The following is a 13,388-nucleotide window of genomic DNA, read 5'->3' as shown; positions in this document are numbered from 1 at the left end:
TTTTGTTCACTATATATAAAGCCATCCCAGATAAGAGGTAGAACAAATCCTTACAGTTTCATAGCAATTGGACGTATAGTTTTCAAGTCCATTGTGGACAAACACTTCCTTCCACAGAGATAAAGGAGAAGAAGAGAAGGAGAAGAGATGAGCCTCTTAAGTGATGCTTAACAAAGAACAGAACACAAGCTCAGCACTCTAATATATATATAATTTATATATAATTAGTATAATTTTTTTCAACAAATTCATTCCCAGCTACAATCACAGGTAGAACTATATGGATACAGGTAGAAACAATTTTTCACGATCCTTCAATAACAGTCCAAAGATTTGTGGGTCAAATATTCATCACAGAGGGTGCATAGCAGATTTTGCTTCACAAACGAACTGCATTCCATCTTCTCCGAGGCTGCATTTTTTAGAAACCACTGTGCACAACTATAGGGTTCAGAGTGCGCTGATGAAACTTCCTGTTGTACATGTTTATTGCCTAGGTTTCCCCAATCACCACCCATGTTATTTTAAGGCACTATCCTATAGGTACTTTCGTCACTTATTTCCCTATCGTTCTGTGTGGGTGGTACTGGTTACCAGGTAGGGTACTTGTAATATGGAACGGTAGCTTCGGCTGCATGACGGATTTGCAAGGATTTACAGATCCCTCCCTAGGGGTGTTCTCTGATGCAATTTCAGGCACCTGCAATCATGGAAGCTCTTTGCGCTACTCCCTGATGTGAATTCTTTGATGTCTTTTGAGGCATATGCTGAGAGCAAAACTCATTTGGCACACTGACCATGTTTAGTGCTTTCCCCCTGTGTGGATTCGTTGATGTCTTTTAGGTTGAGAACTCTGACTGAAGCTCTTTCCACACTCTAAGCATTTATAGGGCTTTCCCCCTATGTGGAAAGGTCTGTGTTCTGACTGAGGGTCTTTCCGCACTCTGATTGAAACTCTTCCTGCACTCTATGCATTTACAGGGCTTCTTGCCTGTGTGGATTTTTTCATGAGTTAAGCTGTCCTTTCATACCAAATTGCATTCCACACTCAAGCATACATAGGGCTTCACTCTGGTGTGGATTCTCTGAAGGTCTTTCAGTTGTGAGCTGTGAATGAAGCTCTTTCCACACTGCAAGCATTTATAGGGCTTCTCCCCATGTGAATTCTTTGAAGGTCTTTCAGCTGTGATCTGTGAATGAAACTCTTACCACACTCTAAGCATTTATAGGGCTTCTGCCCTGTGTGGATTATTTGATGATCTTTAAGGACTGAGCTGCAACTGAATTGATTTTCATAATCCAAGCATTGAAACATTGTCCTTGTGTGAATTCTTTGACAGTCAGTTAGGTTAATTTCTTTAGTGAAATTCTTTCTGCATTTCCACGATTTCTCCACATTGTCAATATTCTTTTTGTTTCCTTCAAAATGTTCTCCTGGTATTGGACATTTGTGGAAATCAGCCCCTTTAAACAAAGTGGATGTGTTTCCTGAATTCTCATCTTCTGTTTTTATCCTCTGGTAGACCTTATTTTTATTGCTCTCCCTCCCATCAGCTGAAAGAAAAAAGAGAACGGACCCAATGAATTGCTATTTTAATTATCAGTGGGAGGAAGAATCCTTCCAAATATATTAAATAGGCTCTAAGAATCAGTATTACTGACAACTGAAGTGGGACACAGAACTTTCATTTATTACAATATTTCTAGGTGGTGTTTTAGGACATACTGGCAAGGTTCCGGGTCTGGACATCACATGAACCAAGCTAGGGATGAACCAAGCAGAGGAAATAAAGATGCATACACTAGCAAGGTGGCTTGATCCTGGCACCCCAGGGCTTAAAACGTCTACTCTGACATGCAAACCCTCCCAGGCGACTCACAATATGACAAAGATAGAATAAACTCATAATAAAAGCTAGACAGCAGCTCAAAATACATTTTGTAATGTAGGTCTGGGTAAAAAAAAACAATAACCAAATTGAGCAAGGCTGTTTAGAAGGATATAATACAAGGACCCCCTAGATTTCAATCATTATAGGCCAGTAAGTAATTCACCATTTTGGGGCAAGGTAACTGAGAAGGCGGTTTCCATTCAACTCCAAGCAGTCTCGGATGAAGCTGATTATCTGGACCCATTTCAAACCGGCTTTGGATACGGAGCTGAGACTGCCATGGTCGCCTTGGTGGATGATCTTCACCTGGGAATTGATAGGGGGAGTGCACCCCTGTTGATTCTTTTGGATCTCTCAGCGGCTTTTGATGCCATCGACCGTGGTATCCTTCTGGATCGCCTGAGGGAGCTGGGGGTTGGCACTGCTCTGCAGCGGTTCCGCTCCTTTCTCTCAGGACGGTTCCAAATGGAGTCGCTCAGGGATTGCTGTTCCTTGAAAAAGGAACTATTATGTGGAGTCCCTCAGGGCTCCATTCTATCCCCGATGCTGTTCAATATCTACATGAAACCGCTGGGAGAGATCACCAGGAGGTTTGGGGCTGAGCGTTATCAGTATGCTGATGACACCCAAATCTATTTCTCCTTCACATCTTTATCCAAGGAACGTAGGACTCCTCTGAATGACTGCCTGAAGTCTGTAATGGGGTCGATGAAGAAGAATAAGCTGAAACTGAATCCAGGAAAGACAGAGGTGCTCATCGTGAAGGGTCGTAATTCAGGTGTTGAGGGATGTCAACCAGTCCTGGATGGGGTTGCACTCCCCTTGAAGGAGCAAGTTCGTAGCTTGGGGTCCTTCTTGGCCCAACTCTTCTCCTGGCACCCCAGGTGGAGGCAACGGTGAGAAGTGCCTGTTATCAAATTGGGCTGATACGCCAGCTACGCCCATTCCTGGAACATGTGGATCCGGTAACAGTGGTGCACACGCTGGAAACCTCTAGGCTTGACTTCTGCAATGCGCTCTGCTTGGAGCTGCCTTTATATTTACTTTGGAAACTTCAACTGGTACAAAATATGGCAGCCAAGTTGGTCTCTGGGACATCCCGTGGGGACCATATTACACCAGTTTTAAAATCTTTACACTGGCTGCCAATTTGTTTCTGAGCAAAATATAAAGTGCTGGTTCTTACCTTTAAAGCCCTACATCGTCTAGGTCCAAGGTACCTTAGGGAGCGCCTTCTCCCCTACGTCCCAGTCCGCCACCTAAGGTCCTCTCAGGGCTCTCTGCTGCAGATGCCTGATGTGAGACTGGCAGCCACACGCGAGAGGGCCTTTTCCTTTGCTGCCCCTCATCTGTGGAACGACCTGCCGGTTGAAACGCACCTGCTGACCTCGCTGAAGGTTTTTAAGCAGGCATTAAAGACGCTGTTATTCCGGCAGGCCTTCCCTTTTGAGAACTCTCATTCCTTTTGCTGACTTTTGTATATTATTTTTAAGCAGTTATTTTACGCTGTGTTTTATTGCTGGATTTTTTACACACATTGTTTTTAGTTCAAAGTTGTTTTTAGTTATCTGTTGTTTGTGCGTATGTTTTATGTAAATGGTTTTTAAACTTTATATATTGTATTTTAAAGTTCTAACTTTCGTAAACTGCCCAGAGAGCTTCGGCTATGGGGCAGGGGGTGTGTGTGTGTGCGTGTATATGTATATGTGTATATATATATATATGTGTGTGTGTGTGTGTGTGTGTGTATATATATATATATACACACACACATATACACATACATATATATATACATATATACACACACACACACACCCTGCCCATATTTATTTATTTATATATATATATATATATATATATATATATGGGGTTGAGATATATATATATGGTTGATAGCATCTAAAGCTGCTAAGGGAATCAAGAGGGTTGAAACTCCCCATGCCATTTCCTGCCGTACATCATCGGCAAGGGCGACCGAGGCTCTTTCCATCACAAACCCAGGGTGGAATCTGAGATCCAAATACTCAGTCTCCTCCAAGACCACCTGGCATTGAGAGGCTGCTATCATCTCCCAGGCCTTGCCCCAAAAAGGGAGATTAGCGATTGGCAGGTACTTAACACAACTCCTTTGGTCCAGGCTTGGTTTCCTTAACCACTAGTGGGAACCCTGCCCTCTGTCAAAGTGGAATTCATAGAATAGTAGGGTTGGAAGGGGCCTACAAGGCCATCAAGTCCAACCCCCAAATTAATCACCTCCGAAATCCCTTTCATTACTCAAGAAGGGCATCTATCAAGAGAACTGGAGGAAGGCCTCATCCTTCAGAGCAGCTCACCCACACCTTCAGGTTGCACGAGCTGAAAAATATCCTTCACAACATGACAAGAACAGGTCCTAGCCCCCTCCATCTCCGACTTTGATAGGAACCATGGCATCCTCGTTGGTTTGAATGCGAACCATTTTTCCCCTCAAAGCATGCACCACACAGATCTCAGGAGGCTTCTGAACACACCCTTTTCTGCTCTGCTGAGCCTCCACTGAGGAGACCGTTAACCACTGGGAGGGATCTGCGGGGCTGAATGCCTCTTTCCTGGTGCCCGTCAGACCCCTCACTGTGCCAGCAGGGGCCCCCATGCCCTCCCATCCGCTTGGCTCATTGAGACTGGCTGTGCCGGGGCTGTTGTGAGGAGCAAATGAATAACGGCACCATCCAACACCCACTCAAGGTCATGCTCACGGCCGTAACTGGGTTCACCTGGAAGAGGGAGGAAGGCGGAGGATGGGAGGAAATGCCAGCAGGCACGGAATAAATGGGGGGAGGGAGAGATAGTGTAGGAAGAATTGGAGAAGACACGGGGAGACAACCAGAGACCTAAAGAGAAGGAGAGGGACAGCCAGCCTATGACTGGAGGCCCCCGTCTTGGCCTGCAGAAACAAAGGGAAGACGCATCTTTTTATATTAGGTCTTGGCCTGCAGAAACAAAGGGAAGACGCATCTTTTTATTTTAGGTCTTGGCCTGCAGAAACAAAGGGAAGACGCATCTTTTTATTTTAGGTCTTGGCCTGCAGAAACAAAGGGAAGACGCATCTTTTTATTTTAGGTCTTGGCCTGCAGAAACAAAGGGAAGACGCATCTTTTTATTTTAGGTCTTGGCCTGCAGAAACAAAGGGAAGACGCATCTTTTTATTTTAGGTCTTGGCCTGCAGAAACAAAGGGAAGACGCATCTTTTTATTTTAGGTCTTGGCCTGCAGAAACAAAGGGAAGACGCATCTTTTTATTTTAGGACTTGGCCTGCAGAAACAAAGGGAAGACGCATCTTTTTATTTTAGGTCTTGGCCTGCAGAAACAAAGGGAAGACGCATCTTTTTTATTTTAGGTCTTGGCCTGCAGAAACAAAGGGAAGACTCAACTTTGTATTTGAGGCTTCTAAATTATGTAGTTCATTTAATGTTTTACTATTTTTGCGATTCTCATTTCTTATTGCTTTAAGCTTTTATTGTTTTATATATAAAAAAGACCACTTTGGACAGTTTGGCCATGGAAACTTTGGGCAGTAAGATGGCTGACGCACCAACAGAACCCCTGGGCTGCCTTGAGTTCCCAACGCCTGGTTCAGGCACTCCCAACTGGTGGACTGTGGAACAGGGCACCTGACTAAGGAGATGCAATGCTTTGCCTGCCTAAGGTCGCAGGTTCAATCCCTGGCATCTCCTCATGAAGGCATTCAAAGAGCAGACTTGGGAAGACCTCCACGTGGGACAATCACTCCAAGTCCGAGTAGATAATACTGGGAAATCTCTTGGTATTGCCTTTAGGACATAATATTCTACAGTCGTCCCCCCACCCACGCACACACACTTCAGAAACAAACGACCCTTTTCTGACGTGACAGAGTCCCCTCCATCTATTTCCTTGGCTGTTTCTCTGAGAGATGTCTCAAGTGTCAGTTACGTGACATTTAAGATTTAACCAGAAGATGTATCTGTCAGGGGAATGCAGAGCCTGAGAGACCTGACAAAGGGTCCCCCCAGACCTAAGCACTCACCTGGTAAGGTCTCTCCTTCCTCAGCAGCCTCAAGAAATGGATCTTCCCTTTTTATTTCCTCTGAGGAAATGAAGTCAGACCTGGGAGCCGGAAGGCCTTTAAGAGAGGGCAGAAAGACTGAAATTACTTCTGGCACTTCCCACTATCACAAATATTCAGATTGTCTGAAGCCTCCCCTCTCTATATACCAGCTCTGAAAAGGTCCAAAGAAGGATGCCTCTGTTGTTTGTTTATTTATTTATTTACATTTCTATACCGCCCAATAGCCGAAGCTCTCTGGGCGGTTCACAAAAATTAAAACCAAAAGGCACACAATAAAACAATTTAAAATATATAGAACATTCAAACCACAGTATAACAATGCAACCGCAAGAAAACCTAGCAGCAGTGCAGGAATTTAAAATACAGCAGATTTAAAACAGCAAGCTAAAAGCCTAGAAAGCTAAAATGCCTGGGAAAATAAAAAGGTCTTCACCTGGTGCTGAAAGGAATACAATATAGGTGCCAGGCGAACCTCACTAGGGAGCTCATTCTACAGCCCGGGTGCCACAGCAGAAAAAGCCCTCCTCCTAGTAGGCACCCGCCTCACTTCCTTTGGCTGGGGCTCATGTAGAAGGGCCGCTGAGGAAGATCTTAAGGTCCGGGCAGGCCCATATTGGAGGAGCCGATCCTTCAGATAACCTGGCCCCAGGTCCTGCTGGACGACACTGAGAAGATGCAATGTTGGTGGAAAATAACTGTCTCTTTTCCACCCTCACCGCCACAGAGTAGGCTCGAGTGAGCTCTTACCTGTGTTTGGTCAGACTGGGCACGAGTTTTCCTGTTATGCTCAATGACATCCTCACAATGCTCTGATACAGACAAAGAATCAGATTCTTTGTCTGTATCAGACAAATTCCCCCTTCCAGGATCTGTCAACTAGGCAAAGAGGAACCCCTACCCAGAGGGCCCCATCCCTTACCCAGAGAAGCCAGGTTCCCATAAGTCTCCTCCGTGACGTCCCTGTGCAGAGCCCTCTGGCCTGGATCCAGCAGAGCCCACTCCTCCTCCATGAAATGCACAGCCACCTCCTCAAAGGTCACCAGACCCTAGAAGAAGAATAAGAAAGAGGAGGAGGAGAAATCATGTTCTCCTTACACATAATGTGGCAATCCATGAAGACAATAAAGGTGAGGTGGCTGGAAGTTCTCCATCCAAGTGCCAGAGCTTCATGAATGACATTCGAAGCCTTCTTAGCAGCCTTCTTGGATGGGAGAAAAGGGACAGGGTCAGATTCTTCCAGGCCCAGAGAGATGTGCAGGGGACAGAGGCACCCCGGCCTCCCTTACCTGCTCTGGCTGCAGAGAAGCCATTTCCGCTCCACCGCAAGGCGAAGGGGGCCTAGAAGGAGCCCCCTGCATCCGCTCTCTCTCTCCGCTGGTCGTTCCGTGTGTGGTGTCCTAGGGAGACGTCTCTGCCTCGGGGAAATCCGTGGCTGCTTTGGCTAATATCCTGTCTACCTGGAAAAGGAAAGAGGAGCCCAAGCAAAGGACAAGAGCAGTGTTTGCCAATCTATTTGCATTCTAAAGTTGTTTTACTTCCTATAGCCGTGGTTTGGCAGATGAGCCAAAAGGATCTGGGTCAAAAACATATTCTTAGGATTAGAACAGGAGGAGAAAAATGAATCCAAAACTCCCTCCTAAAACCAACTGAGGGGAGAGAAAGAAATGCCCAGAAGTTCCCTGACACTCAGCACAGAAGTATGGTGCTTATAACCGCTAATCCCGTTGTGCTGATGGAAGAAGGATTCTCTCCTTCCCTGGACTGTCACAGTCTCTAGTCGGTGCCTTGTGAAGAGGTCCTGCTATGCACATTCAGAACATGTGGGACTTTTGAAGAACGGGGGTGGGGGGGTGAAAGTGGGATATTACATCTGGATTGATATCCAGAAAACACTGGCATACTGGTGGGAATTTTTAAGACCACACTCCTCTGGAGCTCTCAGGAGGAAATGCTCTCACCTGCTCCTTCTCCTCTGCCTGGCTCAGGAGGAACCCTTCTGTCAGGGCCACCGCCTGGGAACTGGTCTCCGCTCCACACTCCCTGACCCAGCTCTCCATCTCCGGGGGCAGGACAGCCAGGAACTGCTCCAGGACCACCAGGTCCAGCATCTGAGCTTTCGTGTGCCTTTCTGGCTTCAGCCACTGACGGCAAAGGTGGTGGAGTCGGCTGCAGGCCTCTCGGGGCCCCTCGGCCTCCCGGTAGCAGAACCCCCTGAAGCGCCGGCGCTCTGCGTCTGAGCTGGTGCTGCTCCCAGCCAGGTTCTCCTGCGCTCGTCTTTCCCAGGCCACCGCACTGCTCCCTTCCTGGATGGTATGGGGGCCTTTTCCTTCCTCAGGTCTTGCCAAGTCTCGCTCTTCCATCTTTACTCTCTGCTGCCAAAAGGACTGGAAGGATCTCCTTGCTTTGCTGCCGGTTTCTTTCTTGAGGCAAGGTGTGCCTGAATCTGATATAAGCAGATCACCTATTACAAAGCCTACGAGCTCCTCTCTCTCTGCATACATTACGCTCACCAAGGAAAAGGAGCATTTTGGCTAGGAAAGGCAGGTGAGCGCCATGACTCAAAGGGACACTAGAGATAGGGGGTGGAAGAACTCCCTCCTAAGATGCTCAGACTCAAAGCTTCCCCTGGTTCACAACCGAGTCAACTCTCTGGAGGGGGCAAAGAGGGCAGAGCCCTGCCTGTCAGTTTCCACCTCCCTTCTTGATCTCCCCCAGTCCCAAAAACAACCCTGTAAGTTCACTTTTCTCCTTTCTTCCTCTTCATGTCAGGAGCAGAGCAGACGTCCCAGTTATTAGGTTTCTGTGCTGCAGGAAGAAGGGGGCAGCTCCCTCCCATCACACACCACAGAAGCCCAGTGATCTGGACAGGGAGAAAGAGAGCAAGCCGTCCCTTTCTCCCTGTCCAGATCACAGCGTTTCTGTGGCGACTGGGAAGCAGGGTTCTCCCTTCCTTGCCGCACAGCAGTGTATGCGCGTGTGTGTGTGAGAGACACAGAATATATGGAGGGGGTGTGTCTTTACGTATCAGGAGTGACTGTGTGCGTTCCCTTCTGGTGCTTATGTTGTGGGCTCTGAATTAATGGCTGTGGGATGGAGTTCACTTCACGGGCTGGGGATCTTTTCATATTTTCCAAAATGAATTTATGGGGTGGGGGTCCTTGTACATTTTTACAACTCTATTTCTGGTGCTGCGAGGGGGGGGCATTTCATTTCCCCCACAAATTCAGTAATCTATATTGCTATATAATGCGTTGGCTTGGCTAACCAAAAGATCATACAATCATAGAATAGTAGGGTTGGAAGGAGCCTATAAAAGGGTTGGAAGGAGTCCACCCCCCTGCTCAATGCATGAATCTAAGCCAAAGCATCGCTGACACATGGCTGTCCAGCTTCATCTTGAATGCCTCCAGTGTGGGAGAGCCCCACCACCTCCCTAGGGAATTGGGTCCATTGTTGTATTGCTCTAACCGTCAGGAAGTTTCTCCCGATGTTCAGCCGGAATCCAGCTTCCTGTCACTTGAGCCCATGATTCCGTGTCCTGCACTCTGGGATGATCGAGAAGAGACCCTGGCCTTCCTCTCTTTGACAACCTTCCAAGTACTTGAAGAGCGCTAACATATCTCCCCTCAGTCTCCTCTTCTCAAGGCTAAACATGCCCAGTTCTTTCAGTCTCTCTTCATAGGGCTTTGTTTCCTCCTCTGAACCCAATCCAGTTTGTCTGCATCCTTCTTAAAGTGTGGTGCCCAGAACTGGACACGGTACTCCAGATGAGGCCTATCCAGTGCTGAGTAGAGGGAAACTAGTACTTCCCAGGATTTGGAAGCTATGCTTCTATTCATGCAGCCCAAAAGAGAGCATTGGCCTTTTTTGCAGTCACATCACATTGTTGGCTCATATTCAGCTTCTGATCTACAACAATTCCAAGATCCTTCTTGCTTGTAGTATTGTTGAGCCAAATATCCCCCATCTTGTAACTGTGTATTTGATTTCTTTTGCCTAGGTGCAGAACTTGGCATTTATCCCTATTAAATGTCATTCTGTTTTTTTCTGCCCAGCGCTCCAGCCTATCAAGATCACTTTGAATTTTCTTTCTGTCTTCCAAGGTATTAGCTATCCTGCCCAATTTTGTGTCATCTGCAATTGATCAGCATTCCCTGCACCTCCTCCTCCAAGTCATTAATAAAAATGTTGAAGAGCACCAGGCCCAGGACTGAGCCCTTCGGTACCTCGCTTGTTACCTCTCCCCAGTTTGAGAAGGTCCCATTGATAAGCACCTTTGGAGTCCGGTTCTGCAAATCGGATCACAAAACATGTGCAAGCTTTTGAGATCTCCAGAGGTTTGAGGAGGTGGGTATGAAGAGGGGGGCCTCCCCCCCACTAGATTATGAAGTCACATCATCGGCAAGTTCAGCATAGTCCCAAGATGCAACGTGGGAAGAGGAGTTCCCTCTCCTCTAACTATTTTGTAATCCTACCAAGCTGGTTTCAATTTTCTTTTATAGTTTAGAACAACATCTAAAATTACCTCTTGCTTGAGCTGTTAATCTAAAAACCGCCTGATTTCTGTCTGTGGTCTGCTGGTCAAAGGAACGTGGTGTTCAGCCAGGACAGAAAAGACTTCTGAGACTAATTCCCAAAATGGATGATGCAACATTTCCCTCCCAGCTTCTTCCCAGCACACCCAGGGGCAGTTCCAGGTCAAACAGAGAACATCGCCCATGACTTCCCCTGCTGAGCCTCATTTGAATCCCTGCAGACTCCTCCTATATTCCATTTTGGGAGGAGTGTGAACTTCCAGAAGATATGACTTCACCATTGTCTTGTGTGTATGATTTGGGATGAGTGTGTGTGTGTGTGTGTGTGTATGTGTGTTTGGTTTTGGGGGTTTGTGTGTGTGTATGCTTTGCTATATACTCCCTGGAAAAGACCCTGATGCTGGGAAAGACTGGAGGCAAAAGGAGAAGGGGACGGCAGAGGATGAGATGGCTGGATAGCATCACCGATGCAACGAATATGGACTTGAGCACGCTCCGGGAGAGAGCGCAGGACAGGAAGGCCTGGCGTGCTCTGGTCCATGGGGTCACGAAGAGTCGGACACGGCTGAACGACTGAACAGCAACAATGCTTTGCTATGTGTGAGAGTGTGTGAGTGAATGAGGGGGTACCTTGGGTGTGTGAAAGGGAAGAGGTCTGTGTGTTTTGCAAAGGGTTGTAGTTGACTTCTCAAGGGATATCATCATCATCAAATGCAAATGAATGCCCATACTTTCTCCCGAGTGATCCAATCTGTACCTCTTATGAGATATGCATAACCTGGGATTTTGTACTTTGCTGCTTATGTGTAGGCCTGGTCTGATGGATACATACAAGCAGGGCATGAGTGCAACAGCACCCTCCCACCCATGTTCCCCAGCAACTGGTGCACATAGGCTCACTGCCTCTGGTACCGGAGGTAGCACATGGCCATCAGGACTAGTCACCACCGCTCTACTTGCGCTGATCCCCTTGGCTCTGTCTCTGCTGACCTCCGCTCCGCCCCACCAGTCAGACAGCCCCCCCCCCCCTTCACTGTTCACAACCAGCTCAGCACATGGAGCATCTCTAGCTCTGCACTGTTAGATAAAAAGTTCTTGCTTTCGGTTGAAAGAAAGGGATGCCAGGCAGGCAGGCAGCAGTGGATCCAACACTATTTTATTGATGGTTTTGCAAAACGGGTGCAGAGCAGTCTGGACCCCGAAGCACGTGTGCAAAGGCCTTTTATACTTTATTACTTCTATTGTTCTTGCCAGTAACCAATGAAACAGTCAGTACACCAGCTTACCGAGCCGTTAGTCATGAGGGCGTCAGTATGGTTCCCTTCTTGCTCTGCCTACATTTTTCCCGCCACTCGGGCTCTTGCGTGACTGAGGCGCCAACCAGTTATGGAGTCTCTTTTTCTAACAATTCCCTCCTTTAAGTCTTTACTCACGCCTTAAAGCGCTTAAAGCGGAGTCTCTTTATTGGTACAATAAAGCAAGAGCATCTGCTTTGACAGAGCGGTTTCAATTAATCGCTGGGATAAGCCTCTAACACAGGGGATAATGCAACAACCAAATAATACTAAAACTCCAGCCGTTACTGCAAGCGAGATAAGGATCGAGGCCACTGGGTGTTTCCATTTTCCAAACCATCTTTCCAACCAGGCGGTCACGGGGTTGTTAATTCCTGAATTCTCGGCTAACTCCTCGGATAAGGCAGTGAGGCCCCGCAAGGCCCTTGTTACTGTGCCGTCTGGAGCAGTGTTGTTAGGGATGAAGGTGCAACATCGCCCACCTAACATAACACATACCCCTCCTTTTTCTGCTAACATCATATCAAGAACACGCCGATTTTCCCAAGCCATTCGGCTAGTGGCATCTAGCTGCTCAGCCAATCCCTTTATAGCATCACGGGTATAATTTATAAATCTTTGTTGATTATAATAAATGTAATTGATCCAATCTACATTTTTGTTAATTGTCACCCACCAAAACAAGGTAGATTCAAATCCTGCAGCAATTTGATTCCTCCCTTTGAATTCATCTGGTACTCCCCGTGGCACCCCTATAGAGTCAATGTATATTTGATCATCAAAAGGGGTTACCAACTGCTTCCGTCGGGGTTGGCTAGTTCCTTCTACTGGATGATATGCAATTGAAAAGGGGACCGCCAATTGGACTAATCCACAAGCCCCGGACCAATTGGAGGGCAACACTTCATATAACTTTAGGCCCCCACAGTACCACCAGAGATCAGCCCGTGCGATTGGAAGGGAATTATTTCTAAAGCGGGTGGAATTAACACATTTTATTTTGCTTGTCAGGTTCCCCAACTGCTCCCCCATCCCTGTAGGGTCCCGGTGTATGCATCCGGTATGGTTTCTTTGTTGCAAAAAAACTATGGAGGGTCTAACGCGATTTTCTAATTTGATAGGAGGGTATAGCTTATTGAGAGTCTGGCACTCCTCTTCTCCCCACGCATCAGGGTGTTGGAACAAGCGGATCACACAGGTGAGGAGGGAAGGAGTGTCCCATCCTAGAGGAAAAGGCATCACTTTTGCTGCCGATCTCCCTGCGGCACAAACAAAACAGTCAGACTTATTTAAGGACTTGGCGGTATACTTTACCCATTCTAACCACACATTATCAGTTTCCTCTGTTATTGGGATTCCTAACCTGGCTTCCCAGGGTCGCTTCTCTTCCTCGGGGATTTGCACCAGAGGTAGTTTGGGGGGCGTAGGTGTGGCATTTTGGGGTTTTACTTTAAAGCTGTCAAGTCTAAACCCTTGAGGTATCACCGCCCATGTTAATATCTCTTTGATTAGCATTATCAACACCACCCATAATACTTGCTTCATATTACAAGTTTTTTGTAATTCGAACCCGAGC

General features: G+C 47.0%; 2 protein-coding genes across 2 annotated transcripts; both read right to left on the bottom strand.

Moving 5' to 3' along the window:
* Positions 1-204: 204 nt before the first annotated feature.
* On the bottom strand, positions 205-7,442 carry LOC146356516 (zinc finger protein 785-like). Its single transcript, XM_084841250.1, has 4 exons — positions 7,269-7,442; positions 6,902-7,028; positions 5,941-6,036; positions 205-1,554 (listed from the first exon to the last, which is right to left on the bottom strand). The coding sequence occupies exons 1-4, from the start codon at positions 7,338-7,340 to the stop codon at positions 1,097-1,099; spliced, it is 753 nt and encodes a 250-aa protein (XP_084697376.1). The 5' UTR covers positions 7,341-7,442; the 3' UTR covers positions 205-1,096.
* A 251-nt stretch (positions 7,443-7,693) lies between these two features.
* On the bottom strand, positions 7,694-9,510 carry LOC146356515 (zinc finger and SCAN domain-containing protein 31-like). The gene is made up of 2 exons (XM_084841257.1): positions 9,451-9,510; positions 7,694-8,425 (listed from the first exon to the last, which is right to left on the bottom strand). Exon 2 carries the CDS (start codon positions 8,340-8,342, stop codon positions 7,896-7,898), a length of 447 nt encoding a protein of 148 aa, XP_084697383.1. The 5' UTR covers positions 8,343-8,425; positions 9,451-9,510; the 3' UTR covers positions 7,694-7,895.
* Positions 9,511-13,388: the final 3,878 nt, after the last annotated feature.

Source organism: Heloderma suspectum, chromosome 2 (genome assembly GCF_057233095.1).
Source record: "Heloderma suspectum isolate Gila_16-S chromosome 2, 16-S_ref, whole genome shotgun sequence".
In the NCBI taxonomy this organism is placed as follows: Eukaryota; Metazoa; Chordata; class Lepidosauria; order Squamata; family Helodermatidae; genus Heloderma; species Heloderma suspectum.
The sequence above is the reverse complement of the archived record's forward strand: the minus strand, read 5'-3'. Positions and strand labels throughout refer to the sequence as shown.